We start from the raw sequence: 13,577 nt of genomic DNA, 5'->3' as shown, positions 1-13,577 counted from the left end.
GTGTGACTGACTTTGTCCAAGTAATTAGGAATAAAGGGATTACTCAAACCTTGTCTATGTAAAGGTACTTAAAGCTTTTAATGTAAATTAAAGAACTGAATTTAAAGTGGTTTAGTTGAGCTACATTAAACACTTGAATTGATATTCTCATTCAGAATTAGTAGCTTGAATTCAGTTGGTTTTATCCCACTAAAATTCAATTGTGTTGAACTCTAATTTGAAGAAAATGTCCACCTGATTTGAGATGGTTAAATCTGTGTTTAAAAAAAACAACCACAAAACAAAACCACCAACCAACACAAAAAACACACCCCCCCACCCCCCCCAAACCAACAGATTAGTGTTTTAGGGAATTTCTATGCATAAAGATATTTTCTTCAAAGTAATGTTCTTCATTGTACTTGCTTTCTACTAACTGGTTTGTGGTAGTCCTTTCCACACAAATTTTTAGCTGCTGTTTTGCTCCAAATTATTACTTCAACAATGCTTTCACTGTTAAACAGCTATTCCATATTCCTTTGTATTGCTGCTGGGCTTGATGTCTTGTAGAATTATTCCTGCAGTATCCAGTGGAGGTGAGCTGAGTGTTAAACATGGACAGATCAAATGTCAAAAATCCCCAAGCCTTTTTGTGTATGGCCATCATAATTTTGAGATGCCATCTCATTGTTATTGATGGAACATTTGTTTATGCTGTGACACTGGTAATTTTGGAAAATTTGAAAGTTGGGAAGTTTAAGCTTGACTGAAGTGATCATAGCCTCTGAGCAGCTTTGCAAACCAATTGCAATTGCCAGGTAGCTTTGGTTTAGATTTGTGACATCTGCAGCCTGTCAAGAGTAGAATATGGAAGATTACCAGTAAGGTGAAAGAGAATACTGCTTTAGAGAAATGTTTTTTTTGGAAGCGTCCCTCTTTTCAGCATGGTTTGCGAGCTTAATAAATTATTATCACATTTGTGCTGCAGATGGTGGGAGAACCAGCAGTAGCAGCAGAAGTTCAGTATGGCATAGGACACTTTCCTAAGTAATTGTATGAATCCTTCCCCAGACCTGATTGTTGCCATCTAGCCCTAGTTGCTTGTGGTGAGATGGTCATCATTTGAACTTTTTTAACATTAGTTCCAACATAATACCTCTAGATGTTGTGTACTGTATGCTTCAGGGTTTATTAATAACTTTGAATATGTGTGGTTTCCCAGCTGTAGTCTCCATTTGTTTCCTACACTATGTCTTTGAGTTCACTGTGCTCCAAAAGTTTAGCTGACTTTAATATTTATATGTTGAAAAGCCTTTAGTCACCAGACTGTGTGCGCAGTTGGAAAAAAGGAATATCTTGGATGACTAGTGATATTGTTTTACATGCTTGTTGATAATATCTTTATTTATAATGTTAATGGGAATGACTACCTGGAAGATAACAGAAAAAAATAAAATTCTATAAAGTAAAGAGTCAGGGACTTCTGATACTAATCATACTTTTGTAGTCACAAAGTCATGGAACTCCTACATTTTTAGGATTGCTAAATAGGATAGTGCATGAAATATTTTATGTGATCTCCTGAATTTTAGAATATAAATGCTAACTAAAATCAGTTATCAAGAGATGAATTTTTTCATGTTTGAAGTATCTTACACAATTACTTTATTTTAGACACTAACACTACATTTTTTCAAAGTTACTTTTGCTCGTGTTTAATCTTTCCAAGCAGTATGGTTTTGCAAGATGTTAGTAAACTTAATTAAAATGTTAAATTCCATTGATTATTTTGGGATTTTTTTAAAAATAATGTCAGCATACTTTCCTTTAGAGAGAGTATATGTTACCTGTATGTTGTATGAGCAATATAAACTACCTCTTGTAAAATGAACCAAACAGAATAAATTTGGGTAGTGAATGCTATAAAATTACAAAAATAATTGCATTACCAGTAATTATGCAAATGTGTACAATAGGGCAGTACAAACAAAACTATATGTTTCTGTACATAGTAAAAACATTGATTTATTTGATGATTTTCTGTCTAATGATCATGGCACTTGTTTATCTGTAAGTCTGTCTAATAATTTTGGAAATAACAGCTAATTTCAGTTATTTTACAGGGGGTGAAAGTCTCAACCATTTAGTTTGTGACAATTTGTTGTTGGATAGAGGAGATGCTCATGTCCCCATTGAGTAAGTGGCTGCAGCATCTGCTGTCTCTCTTCTATCTAGCAGCTCAGAGGTGTGGGAGTGGATTTGATGTGAGGGGAGGAAACTAGGTATGTTACAGAGGGCTGTCTAGAGCCTTTGGATGGAGGAATTACATAATCATGGTGAGGGGATGAGGGGGAATAATACACCAATCCAGAAGAAAAGCATCTTAACCACCTACAGTGCTGTACAGCATCTCTCTTAGATGTGCATGGACCTTAAGTTGAAGAACAGGCAACAAGATTAGGACAAAATGGAATAATATATCACAGATCAATATTAATTCCAATATAAAAAGGCAGTGAGCTGCTTTTGAAATGTAACACACTAAATTTGTTTATATACAGTTTTCCATTGGCATTTATTGTGGATCTCTAAAGAAATGTTATAGTTGTGCATCTGTTTTCTTAGTGTGTATTAGAGAAGCTTAGAGGTATTTTAATTGTTTTTCAAAGACAAAAAAGAGGCAAAAATAGTGTGACTGCAAGACTTGTGCAAAATCAGCTACTGCCTCAAGAGCTATATTTCTTCCCAGTTTTGTTTTATAAAGGTTATGAATCATCTGAGAGAGTTAAAGGACAGAAGTGCAAGATTAAAAGTTGGAAAAGACTCCTGAATTTAAATAGATTTTGGTCTAGTGTTTAGTCACTAAGTTTTCAGCCTGGTTAAGAGTCAACCTAATTAAAGAGAAGTCTTTAAAATATAAGTAATGTTAGTACACAGTTGTTTTTAGAAAAGGGTAACACTACTACCAGCTAACATGAATGAGACATTCAAGAAACAGTTAAAAAAAAACCCCAGAAGTTACTACTTCCTTTCTCATACCTGTCACAACTATTTTGTTAACAAAGATGTGTTGCAACCTAAAGTGCTCTCCATTTGACAGAGCTGACCTACCAAACCCTTTTAATTGCTGTTGCTCTTCTACACATCTCTTAGCTATTTTCTTCCAATAAAATGAACTGTAATATCAGCCACTGCTTGTGTGCCTGAGCAAGCAAAAGGGCTGTGCTCACCAAAAAGACCATAATTATGAATGTACTTTCTTTGTTGCAATAGAAGTTGCATGTGGAATATGTAGCACAGATGGCAAATAAATGTATGAACTACTGAAATAGCTTGAGGTTTTCCCTTTATATTTGATTTTCTCTGCTATGCTTTAATATCATGACTGCTTCCAATTTTATTGATGCATTGGGCATTTTCCTTGAAAATCAGTAATTCTGAGATTTGCATTTTCCTCTCTGGCTGAAATAATCTCCACTTGTTGATCATTGCAACACTTTGTAAATATAATTTGGTTTTCTGCAAACTTTTGGGACACTGTTGCCCTAATGGATAGGCTTTTATTGGATGCTTAAATGTCTTTTGTGTATGAAGGACTTGATATGGCCACATTTTAAGAGTTCTTAGTGCTTAGGCACCTGAATTAAACATTTGAGATGTTAATTTTTAAGTAGAGAACGCTGTTTTATAAGTGCTTTTTAATTTTTATATAAAATAAAAAGGAAGAGCTTCCTGTGCTTACGAGATGGAAATGGCTTTAAAAGAAAAGGTACTAATAGTGTTGGGGACTTGGGGACCTATTCCTTCTTTTCAGGAAACTGTGTTCTAATGAATTTTCATGGTTTATGATTGAAAGGTAGCAAGAAAGGTAAACATTTCCTGCTAGACATTCATGTGGTATAGATCAGGGAAGCTGCATACTACCTGTAGGTATCTGCTTTCTGCACATGGCTTAGTCTGGTTTTTTTTTTTTCTTTGTTTTGGGTTTTTTGTTGTGTGCGTGTGTGATGTTTTTTGTTGATGTAGTGGTGGTGTGGTGGTTTTCTTTTTTTTTTTTTTTTTTTGGTTGGTTTGGTTTTGGGGTATTTTTTGGTGTGTTGTGTGTTGTGGGTTTTTTTTTTTTTTTTTTTTTTTTGTGATGGTCTGATTGCATCAATTCCTTTCCTCCCTCAGGAAGACTTATGACAGGTGCAAAGCACAATTATGCTTTATGTTAGTTTACTGTGGTAGAAAACTGTGTGTGCTCCTGCAGTAGGGGGCATCTTTCCTTGAATCCACAGACATCTCGTACTGTGTATGCTTTCATCACCTTTACTGGGGTTTCTCTTGATATTTACTGTGGTGTCATTGCCACTACTAACACATGGGCAACAGAGGCATCAGTGTCATGGTTACCGAATAAACCATCAAAACAGCAGAGACCAAAGGAATGCAGCAGTATCCACAGAGGAAGAAGCTGGTTGCTCTAAAACTTTTTTTTCTAAAGGTTGCTTCATATTCAGAAGCAACTTATACTTGGCCCAGTTACAGTACTTTTCACTAAGGTTTCTTTTCTTACAGTGGTTGTAGTTTGTAGTGATTTGAGCAGCTACTATTGGAATAGTTTTAGGAAAACGCATCATGCTAATACTGGTTTAAGAATCATACTAAATAATTATTATCTCAAAATTTTAAATTTTTCACTTGCTTTGTCAGCATCACTCGGATTCTGCTGGCTGGTCACTTTATGAACCAAACATATGGATTTCACTAGTACACTGAATTTCATCTGGTTTTATGCTTCTGGGATTTCTTTATCTCTATTTTCAAACATATTTTTTTGTAGCCATTATTGTAGACGGTGAAACTATTCTTTATATGCTGTGAACTTTACTGGTTTTATAAATGCTGATGTGTTTTCATGGGCTTTTATCGTTAACAATGAGTCTTCTGCTTTTCTGATGTGTGTCCCCCCCCAGTTGTTCAAGTTACTCATACATCACTATTTTCACCTTAGGCAGCTGCATCAGTGATTTAATTACTGTTCACTTCCAGTACTGACTTTTTCTGAGATTGAATTAGTATTAAGGTGCTTTATATTGTGAATGTGTATGCTTCTTTTTTTCCATGTAAATTAAGTGTTAGATTATGTTTTGGCAACCATATCTCCTTTCTTAGTATTTTTTTAGGTATTAAAGCATTTTGTTCTGGAAACTTGTAACACAAGTACTGTCACTGTATCAAACTTGCAGCTCTGGTATGAAAACCAGAAATCTGCCCTCTTGTGGGTAAGTCTGTATGATGTACTCAGTCACAGTATCTTATTTGAATGAGAACTAGAGGATATTAATTCATTCTCTTTCTGCCTCTCTCCCTCATTAAATATTTTATTATTTTATTTTTGGACAGTTTATGGACTGATTACTAGAAGAGCTTAATGTAGTATCTACCAAGAAAAGTGGTTTATTGCAAAATGTGGAAGCTTGAAACTGGCTATGAGGCAAGGCTTCTTAAATTTATACTGGCATGTTTGCTGTTTTAAAAAAAGTCCACTGCTTACCTAAATTATAAAGTAGCTAATAAATGAGTTGTACTGGTTTGCCTTTTGCAGCTGCAGAAATCAACTTTGATCGTGGTGCTGCAGTTATATCAATACAATCCTACTTAACATATAAGAAATTAAACCCACTTTTTAAAGTATTTTCATTCTAACCAAAGATTTCATAATCTAAATAAAACATAACTGTATTTAAAGTATTCTATTTAATAGGATGCTTTTAAAAAAATAAAAGGAGGATATTAGATGTTGCCCAGGCAAGTGGACTGCAATAGAGATATCCAGTACCTGAGGGAGCTAGCCATGAAAGAGATGATTTATTATGACCAGGACAACGCACAGTTACCCACAGATCCTGACAAAGTCCCGTGCACGTGACCCGTGTGGCAGAATTTTCTATGGAGTGCGCCATCGTCATATATATCAACTCATTGGCAGTAATGAGCTGGAGAGATGCAGCGCCACTGACAGCGGATGAAATGGCTCACTGATTCTGGGCATATGAAAATAACATCTCTACCTCCCTCATCTGGGCTGTCCAGGAACTGGTCCAGCAACTCAACAAGGATAGATCCTACTCCCCACCTGTAGGGACCTATATCTCGGCTATTAACAGTAAGCGCCCTTCTGCTGGAGAGGGAGAACATAGGAGGTACACACTACAGGGTACCCTGTGGTTTTACCTGTGGGACCGTGGAGGGGACATGAGGAGGTGAGATGGAAAACCTACCTCAGTCCTGGAGGCCACAGGTACGTGAATTACAAGGAAAACCAATCACAAATAGGGAGTCTTCCAGGAAGGCTGCTGCTCCAGTCTCCAGTGGGCAGTTTCCCAGACAGAATGGAAGGGATGACGTTACTCCTGATCCTGTGAGAAGGGGCTCTAATCTGTTTTCACAAGACGCAAATGGGCTGGACTGCAACTGCTCCACGTGATGGCCCCTCTGCACTGCTTGCTGCTGTGGTAGGGAATCCTATGACCAGGACTAGAGGGGCCCTGCCTCCAGCCAGGTGGAAGAGAGGGACAACCAGGTTTACTGGACTGTGTGGATTTGATAGCCTGGCACGTCAGGTCCAGAGGAGTACAAGTACATACTTGTGCACAGTGTATTCTAATGCTATCAAGCTATACATGGGTGGAACCCATTAGTTTTTCTGGAGTGACGGGGGATCTCAACGGCTAACTGTACTGGAGGCTGAAATAAGCCTGACTGGGAATGAGTGGGAAAAGCACCCCATTGTGACTGGCCCAGAGGCTCTGTGCATCCCTGGCATAGACTATCTTAGGAGAGGGTATTTCAAGGACCCAGAAGGGTACCGGTGGGCCTTTGGTATAGCTGCCTTGGGGCTGGGGGGAAATTAAGCAACTGTCTACCTTGCCTGGTCTTTCAGAGGACCCTTCTGTTGTGGGGTTGCTGAAGGTCAGAGAACAACAGGTGCTGATCACTGTACACAACAGTGCACCATTGGCAATATTGCACCAATTGCAACTCCCTGATTCCCATCCGTAAGCTGATTCATTGACTGGATAGCCAAGGAGTGATCAGCAGGACCCCCTCACCCTTTGATAGCCCCATATGGCCAGTGCGAAAGTCTAATGGAGAATGGAGACTAACAGTGGGCTATCGTAGCCTGAATGAAGTCACGCCACCTTTGCTTGCTGCTGTAGCAGACATGCTAGAACTTCAATATGAGCTGCAAACAAAGGCAGCCAAGTGGTATGCCACCACTGATATTGCAAATGTGTTTTCCTCAATCCCTTTGGCTGCGGAGTGCAGGCCGCAGTTTGCCTTCACTTGGAGAGGCATGCAATACACCTGGAATCGACTGCCCCAGGGGTGGAAACACAGCCCTGCCATCTGCCATGGACTGATCCAGGCCGCACTAGAACAGGGTGGAGCTCCAGAACATCTGCAATACATTGATGACATCATCGTATGGGGTGATACAGCAGAAGTTGTTTTTGAGAAAGAGGAGAAAATAGTCCAAATCCTTCTGAAAGCCGGTTTTGCCATAAACCAAAGTAAGGTCAAGGGACCTGCACAGGAGATCCAGCTTTTGGGAATAAAATGGCAAGATGGACGTCATGCAATCCCAATGGATGTGATCAACAAAATAACAGCCCTGTCTCTGCCAACTTATAAGAAAGAAACTCAGGCTTTCTTAGGCATTGTGGGTTATTGGAGAATGCACATTCCAAACTACAGTCTGATTGTAAGCTGTCTCTGTCAAGCGACCCGGAAGAAGAATGATTTCCAATGGGGCCCTGAGCAACCACAAGCCTTTGAACAGATTAAACAGGAGATAGTTCAAGCAGTAGTTCTTGGCACCCTGGTTACCAGTGCTGGGCTGGATGTTTAAAGGGAGGGTTTCTTCTACACATCACACAACTGATGCTACATGGAGTAAGTGGATCTCACTGATTACACAAGAATGGATAGGAAACCCCAATCCCCCAGGAGTTTTGGAAATTATTATGGACTGGCCAGAAGGTAAAGATTTTTGGATGTCACCAGAGGAAGAGGTGGCATGTGCTGAAGAAGCCCCTTTGTATAATGAACTGCCAGAACATGGTAAGCAATATGCCTTGTTTACTGATGGGTCCTGCCGTATTGTAGGAAAGCATCGGAGGTGGAAAGTGGCTGTATGGAGTCCCCTACGACAAGTCGCAGAAACTGCTGAAGGAGAAGGTGAATCGAGCCAGTTTGCAGAAGTGAAAGCTATCCAGCTGGCTTTAGACGTTGCAGAATGAGAAAGATGGCCAATGCTTTACCTTTGTACTCAGTCATGGATGGTGGCAAATGCCCTGTGGGGGTGGTTACGGCAATGGAAGCAGAGTAATTGGCAATGCAGAGGCAAGGCCATCTGGGCTGCTGCATTGTGGCAAGATATTGCTGCTTGGGTGGTGAACTTGGTTTTAAAGGTAAGTCATGTAGATGCTCATGTACCCAAGAGTCAGGCCACTGAAGAATAGCAAAACAACCAGCAGGTAGATTAAACAGCTAGGACTGAAGTGGCTCAGGTAGATTTGGATTGGCAATATAAGGGTGATTTATTCATAGCCTGGTGGGCACATGACACCTCAGGCCATCAAGGACAAGATGCAACATATAGATGGGCCTGGGATCAAGGGGTGGACTTGACCATGGAAACTATCACACAGGTAATCCATGAATGTGAAACGTGCTGCAGTTAAGCAAGCCAAGCGGTTAAAGCCTCTCTGGTATGGAGGACGATGGCGGAAATATAAATCTGGGGAGCCCTGGCAGATTGACTATATCACACTCCCACAGACCCGCCAAGGCAAGCACCATGTGCTTACAATGGTGGAAACAACCCTTGGATGGTTGGAAACATATCCCATGCCACTGCCCAGAACACTATCCTGGGCCTTGAAATACAGGTCTTGTGGCAACATGGCACCCCAGAAATAATTGAATTAGACAACAGAACTCATTTAGGAAACAATCTCATAGACACCTGGGCCAAAGAGCATGGCATTGAGTGGGTATATCACATCCCCTGTCATGCACCTGCCTCTGGGAAAATTGAACGATGTAACGGACTGTTAAAGACTACACTGAAAGCAACGGGTGGTGGAACTTTCAAGCATTGGGATACATATTTAGGAAAAGCCACCTTGTTAGTCAACTCCAGAGGATCTGCCAGCTGAGCTGGCCCTGCCCAGTCAAAGATTATATGTACTGCAGAAGGGGATAAAGTTTCTGTAGTGCACATTAAAAATATTCTGGGGAAGGGTCTGGGTTATTTCTGCCTCAGGCAAAGGTAAACCCATTTATGGGATGACTTTTGCTTAAGGATGTGGGAGTGCTTGGTAGGTAACACGGGAGGATGGGGAAATTAGATGTGTGCCTCAAGGGGATTTGATTCTGGGCGGAAATAGCCAATTAATGGAATTGTGTGATGTTAATTGTTATACAGTATTGTACATTATTATTTCCATATGCCCATCATTGCACTGGGTGCCTTGTGGTGCTTGTCTGTGCCATTCTGAATTTGGAGATCTGAACCTGACTTCCTTCCAATTGCCACATTAATGAGGAATGAATTTTGATGAAACTCTACCAGGGCAGCAGTGATAGAATCAGAACTGTCTTCAAGATGCAACAGTCCAGCACCTCACACCATCTTTCCTCCCTTGAATAGACTGTCTTTCACTGTTTTCCTTTTACTAGTGGTTTTTTTCTATCATTTCCTTTGTGTGCTGTAGTTTCTTCGTCCCTGGTTTATCTTTTACAATATGCATTGTTTCTTATAAAGCAGTAAGAGTTTAAATACATAAATACTGAATATGCAAGACCTCCTCTGTGTATATGTAAATTGTATTTTTACTTCTCCATTTGAACTGTTATATTTTACATTCCTTAAAAGCTTTCCAATGCAGCAGTTCTTTGATTTTCTTAATTCAGTTAGCAATGTTAGCTAAGTCTTTTTTTTCAACCTAGAGGTAGAAATGCTGTATTGGTAATAGCTACTGTACAAAGCTGATAATGTAACATTTTGTAAATACTGATAAATGTTTATTCCTCTTGACTAATTGTGAGCTGCTACAATGTATTACTTTTAATTCATTACAGTTGAATGAAAAAACAAAGCTAAAACACAAGAAAAATTGTCTGTCAGTGAAGCCGTTAATTGATGCATGCTGTTCTGATGTTTTGTATGAAAGAATGTATCTTGTCTGGAGCTGTCATTTTTTTCCCCCAAACTGCTTGATATTTTGAATTCCCTGAATGAGTGAGTTTAGTAATGTTTTCAGTGACATCAAATTCTATTTCTAGTTTCACTGGACCTCAGTCTCTAGTTCTGGAATTGAATTCCACCTCATTTGCTAGTTGTATGACAGATGCAGTTTTCCTCTCAATACACAACAGATGTAATATTTGGACCTGTATATTTCCATGTACTTTTTTTCATTTTGTGTTTATTGTACAAACTAGTCCCATCGCTTAATTTCATCAGTCTCTTTGTCTTTTGTTTACTCTCATTTGTTTACCCACATCATCATACTTACAAAAATTTCCTAGTGTAAGAAACAGACTTAAATCACTGTGCTTTGGTTCCCAGCTGGTGCAGGCAACCACATCCTGTGCCTTCTGTAACATCTGTATGATCTATTTTTAAAGTAATGGTGTTGCTTATCTATGCTGCTACTCCTAATGGAAGGCTGTTCCAGAAAGCGGGTGCTCTGATGGTGGGAAGCTCTGTTCTGATTTTCTTCTTCCTTGCGTTCATGGCCTTCATTTATTTTTGTGTTAGCATTGCCCTGTAGCATTTTTCTTTTGTAACCTTTTTTGACTGCCTTAGAGAGAGCAACCACGTCCCATCTTGGAAAGCTTAGTTGTCTCCCTCTGTGTCCGCCATCTTCCCCCCCCCCCCCCCCCCCCCCCCCCCAAGAATTTAGTTGTATGTATGTAGATAGGGAAACTTTCAAAAGTGAACTTCAGTGGTTCATGAAAACTTTGTTTCCTTGTCTTGCTTGGAATCTGTACATATATGTTAGCAGTGGTGTCCTATATATTGTTATTGATGTGGCATAAGAAAGAATGAGATAAAAGTTACTAAGGCAATGACAGTGATCTTTTGATATGTATTGTATATGTAATTTGCAAAAATGTTGAATTGTAAAGTAAGTGCAAGCAAATCACGATTTCAGAGTCTTCAGTAGACAACATAAATGCTGACGGAAGGTCTTTTTACTATTTTGCAAAATGTTAACACAGGAGCCTGTCTATAATAGGTAAATTTATATATGTCAAGTTCCTTTCCTGTATTTTGTTTGTTCTCAGAAAAGATCATGCTCAATTTCTGTCATTTTGTTAGTATAATGATAGTTGATTGTAATGTTGTGATCTATGTAAATTTTTGTTGTTTTGGAACTGCAGTTGAAATTATTGTGATGATCTTTTGGGGGGAGTTTTTGGTGAGGGTTTGTTTTGGTTGGTTTTATTTTTTTATTTTTTAATAGTGTTGACTTCCTTACAATTGAGATCTTTTATAGTTAGTGAAAACTGGATTAACAAATTCTTTTTCAGTAGATGAATATAAACTGTGCTGTTTTACAGGAAATAAATGAACTAGTTCAGTGGTGACTAAACCTTTTCTTTCTGTGGAGTGGGTGAAACAGTTCCTGGTAGTGGTTTGATGAGAGTGTGTTTAAAGAGATATTTTCAGATACATTTTAAAATAGTTACTACTTTTAAAATATACTAAGATTGATGTATTTGTTGCTTTGTGTAATACTTAACTTTTGCATCTGTAAATTATTCCTTTTGGTTTTGCTAGCTTCTTATATGAAAAATATTTCCTTCTCCAAAGCTGGGAAGTGAATATAGCAGCTAATTACTTTAACTGGTTATGGATTAAGAGCTGACCACTGCAGTATGAACCGACAAAAGTTTTGTTACCAGTTTTTGAGTTGGTGCCATATAACCTCAGTAAATTTTCTATTGATTGCCTTATCTTGCATCTCTTTTGGTGAAGGGCTCTGCCTCTGAGACCAAAAGCTTGCCTTCTGATTGCTTAATGCAATTTGATATTTAAATTCTACATTGTTCTACCCACTTTTGACAAAATTTACTCAGTATGCAGCTGAGGTTATGGTCTGTGTTTCATTTATGTTATTGAATTTAAAATTCTTTTAAGTAAGCCAAGAATTTTAATTTGGTTTTGTGTTGTGTGTTTTTTTTGTGTTTTGTTTTGGTTCTTTTTTTTTAGTGCTTGGGAGATGGGAAGTAATGATAGCTGGCACCTGAACTAAAATATTTGTGTAGGCGCTACCATCCCAGAACTTCAGGATGAATGGGGATATGCCTCATGTTCCCATCACTACTCTTGCAGGGATTGCTAGTCTTACAGACCGTAAGTACTCCTCTTATTTTGTCTTTGCTGTGTTCCCTTCTACCTCTTCAGTAAATATCTGCATTTCCAAAATACTAAAAATAGTTTTATTTTTAAAGTCTTTAAAAGTAAATCTGTTCAAAATCAGATTTGGTATCAAAAATGTTAATTTTGTCATTGCTCAAATTTGAAAAATATATTCAAACAAAATATGCTTATTTAAATATGAAACAAAATGTAGATTAAAAAAACCCAAACAACCCTTAAGTAAACCCAAAACATAAAATATAGGAATTCATTGTTTATTTGGAATATCATTCAGTAACATATCTGGATATCCCACAAATAAAGAAAAACATATACACGATAAAATATTTCTCTAAAACATGCATTTCATTGTCTTCACTGAAGAGAGAGAGAAGATTAGACTGATGTTCAGCTAGAGAGAGTTGTGGAATATGCTGAATATACTTGAAACCTTGTTCCTTAGTTTTGGACAAAGTACAAAAAGTTGCTCTAATAGGTGCAAAGAATGGCTGCTAGAATGGAAATAAGTAGCTGAACTTATGTGGCTTCTTTCTTGGCTGTTCAGCCTACAAAAGGAGCAGATGAGGTGTGTGCACTGTCTTTAAATATGTCAGGAAGACATAATACAAGGAAAGGAGAACTATTTAAATAAAAAGCTGATACTGATGAAAACCAAATGGTTATAATCTGACCAAAAATAAATATCTCGTGGAAATTAAGAGAAGAGTTATCATTACTATAATGAGATCCTAGAACAGCCACTCCAATAAAAGAAGCTGGGACAAAGATGCATCCTGTTTATAAAGTGTAAGCAAGAGTTTATAGCTCAGTTGTCTGTCTGAGGATAATTGGACTTAGTAAACAGAGTGATTCTTCTGAGCTCTTGTTTTTATTATTATACTGTTGAAATTTGGAGACTTTCCAAGAGACACTGAAAGTATATACCCAGCAATTGAATTTAATTGGCTACAGTAAAAAAGCAGATGTATTCAAGAGGAAAAAAAACCCAATTTTTTATGTCTTTCTGGTATTCTGAAATATTAAATTGGAAAATGCTGCTTATATATTTACATGTGTATATATGTATCATTATGTGTGTCTAATAATGGGCCATCAGGATGCAAATCATAAGTTTCTGGGAATGGGCAGTTTTCCAGCACTAAGTATTTGCAGG

At 38.2% G+C, this 13,577-nt stretch overlaps 1 protein-coding gene across 8 annotated transcripts in view; it reads left to right on the top strand.

The window, feature by feature from the left end:
• The window catches only part of LOC129734519 (nipped-B-like protein), a 167,636-nt gene that overhangs the window by 48,353 nt on the left and 105,706 nt on the right, over positions 1-13,577 (top strand). For 6 of the 8 annotated variants that reach the window (XM_055698079.1, XM_055698081.1, XM_055698077.1 and 3 more), the window contains one exon: positions 12,254-12,397. In XM_055698079.1, the coding sequence (XP_055554054.1) occupies positions 12,334-12,397 (64 nt within the window). In that variant the 5' untranslated portion in view covers positions 12,254-12,333. Of the gene's footprint in view, positions 1-5,136; positions 5,247-8,336; positions 8,439-12,253; positions 12,398-13,577 lie in introns of those variants that run through there. The other 2 variants (XM_055698075.1, XM_055698076.1) reach the window with 2 other exon arrangements.

The sequence above is a fragment of the Falco cherrug genome, chromosome W (genome assembly GCF_023634085.1).
Source record: "Falco cherrug isolate bFalChe1 chromosome W, bFalChe1.pri, whole genome shotgun sequence".
NCBI lineage: Eukaryota > Metazoa > Chordata > Aves > Falconiformes > Falconidae > Falco > Falco cherrug.
Note: the sequence above shows the minus strand (reverse complement) of the source record. Positions and strands in the feature narration are given on the sequence as shown.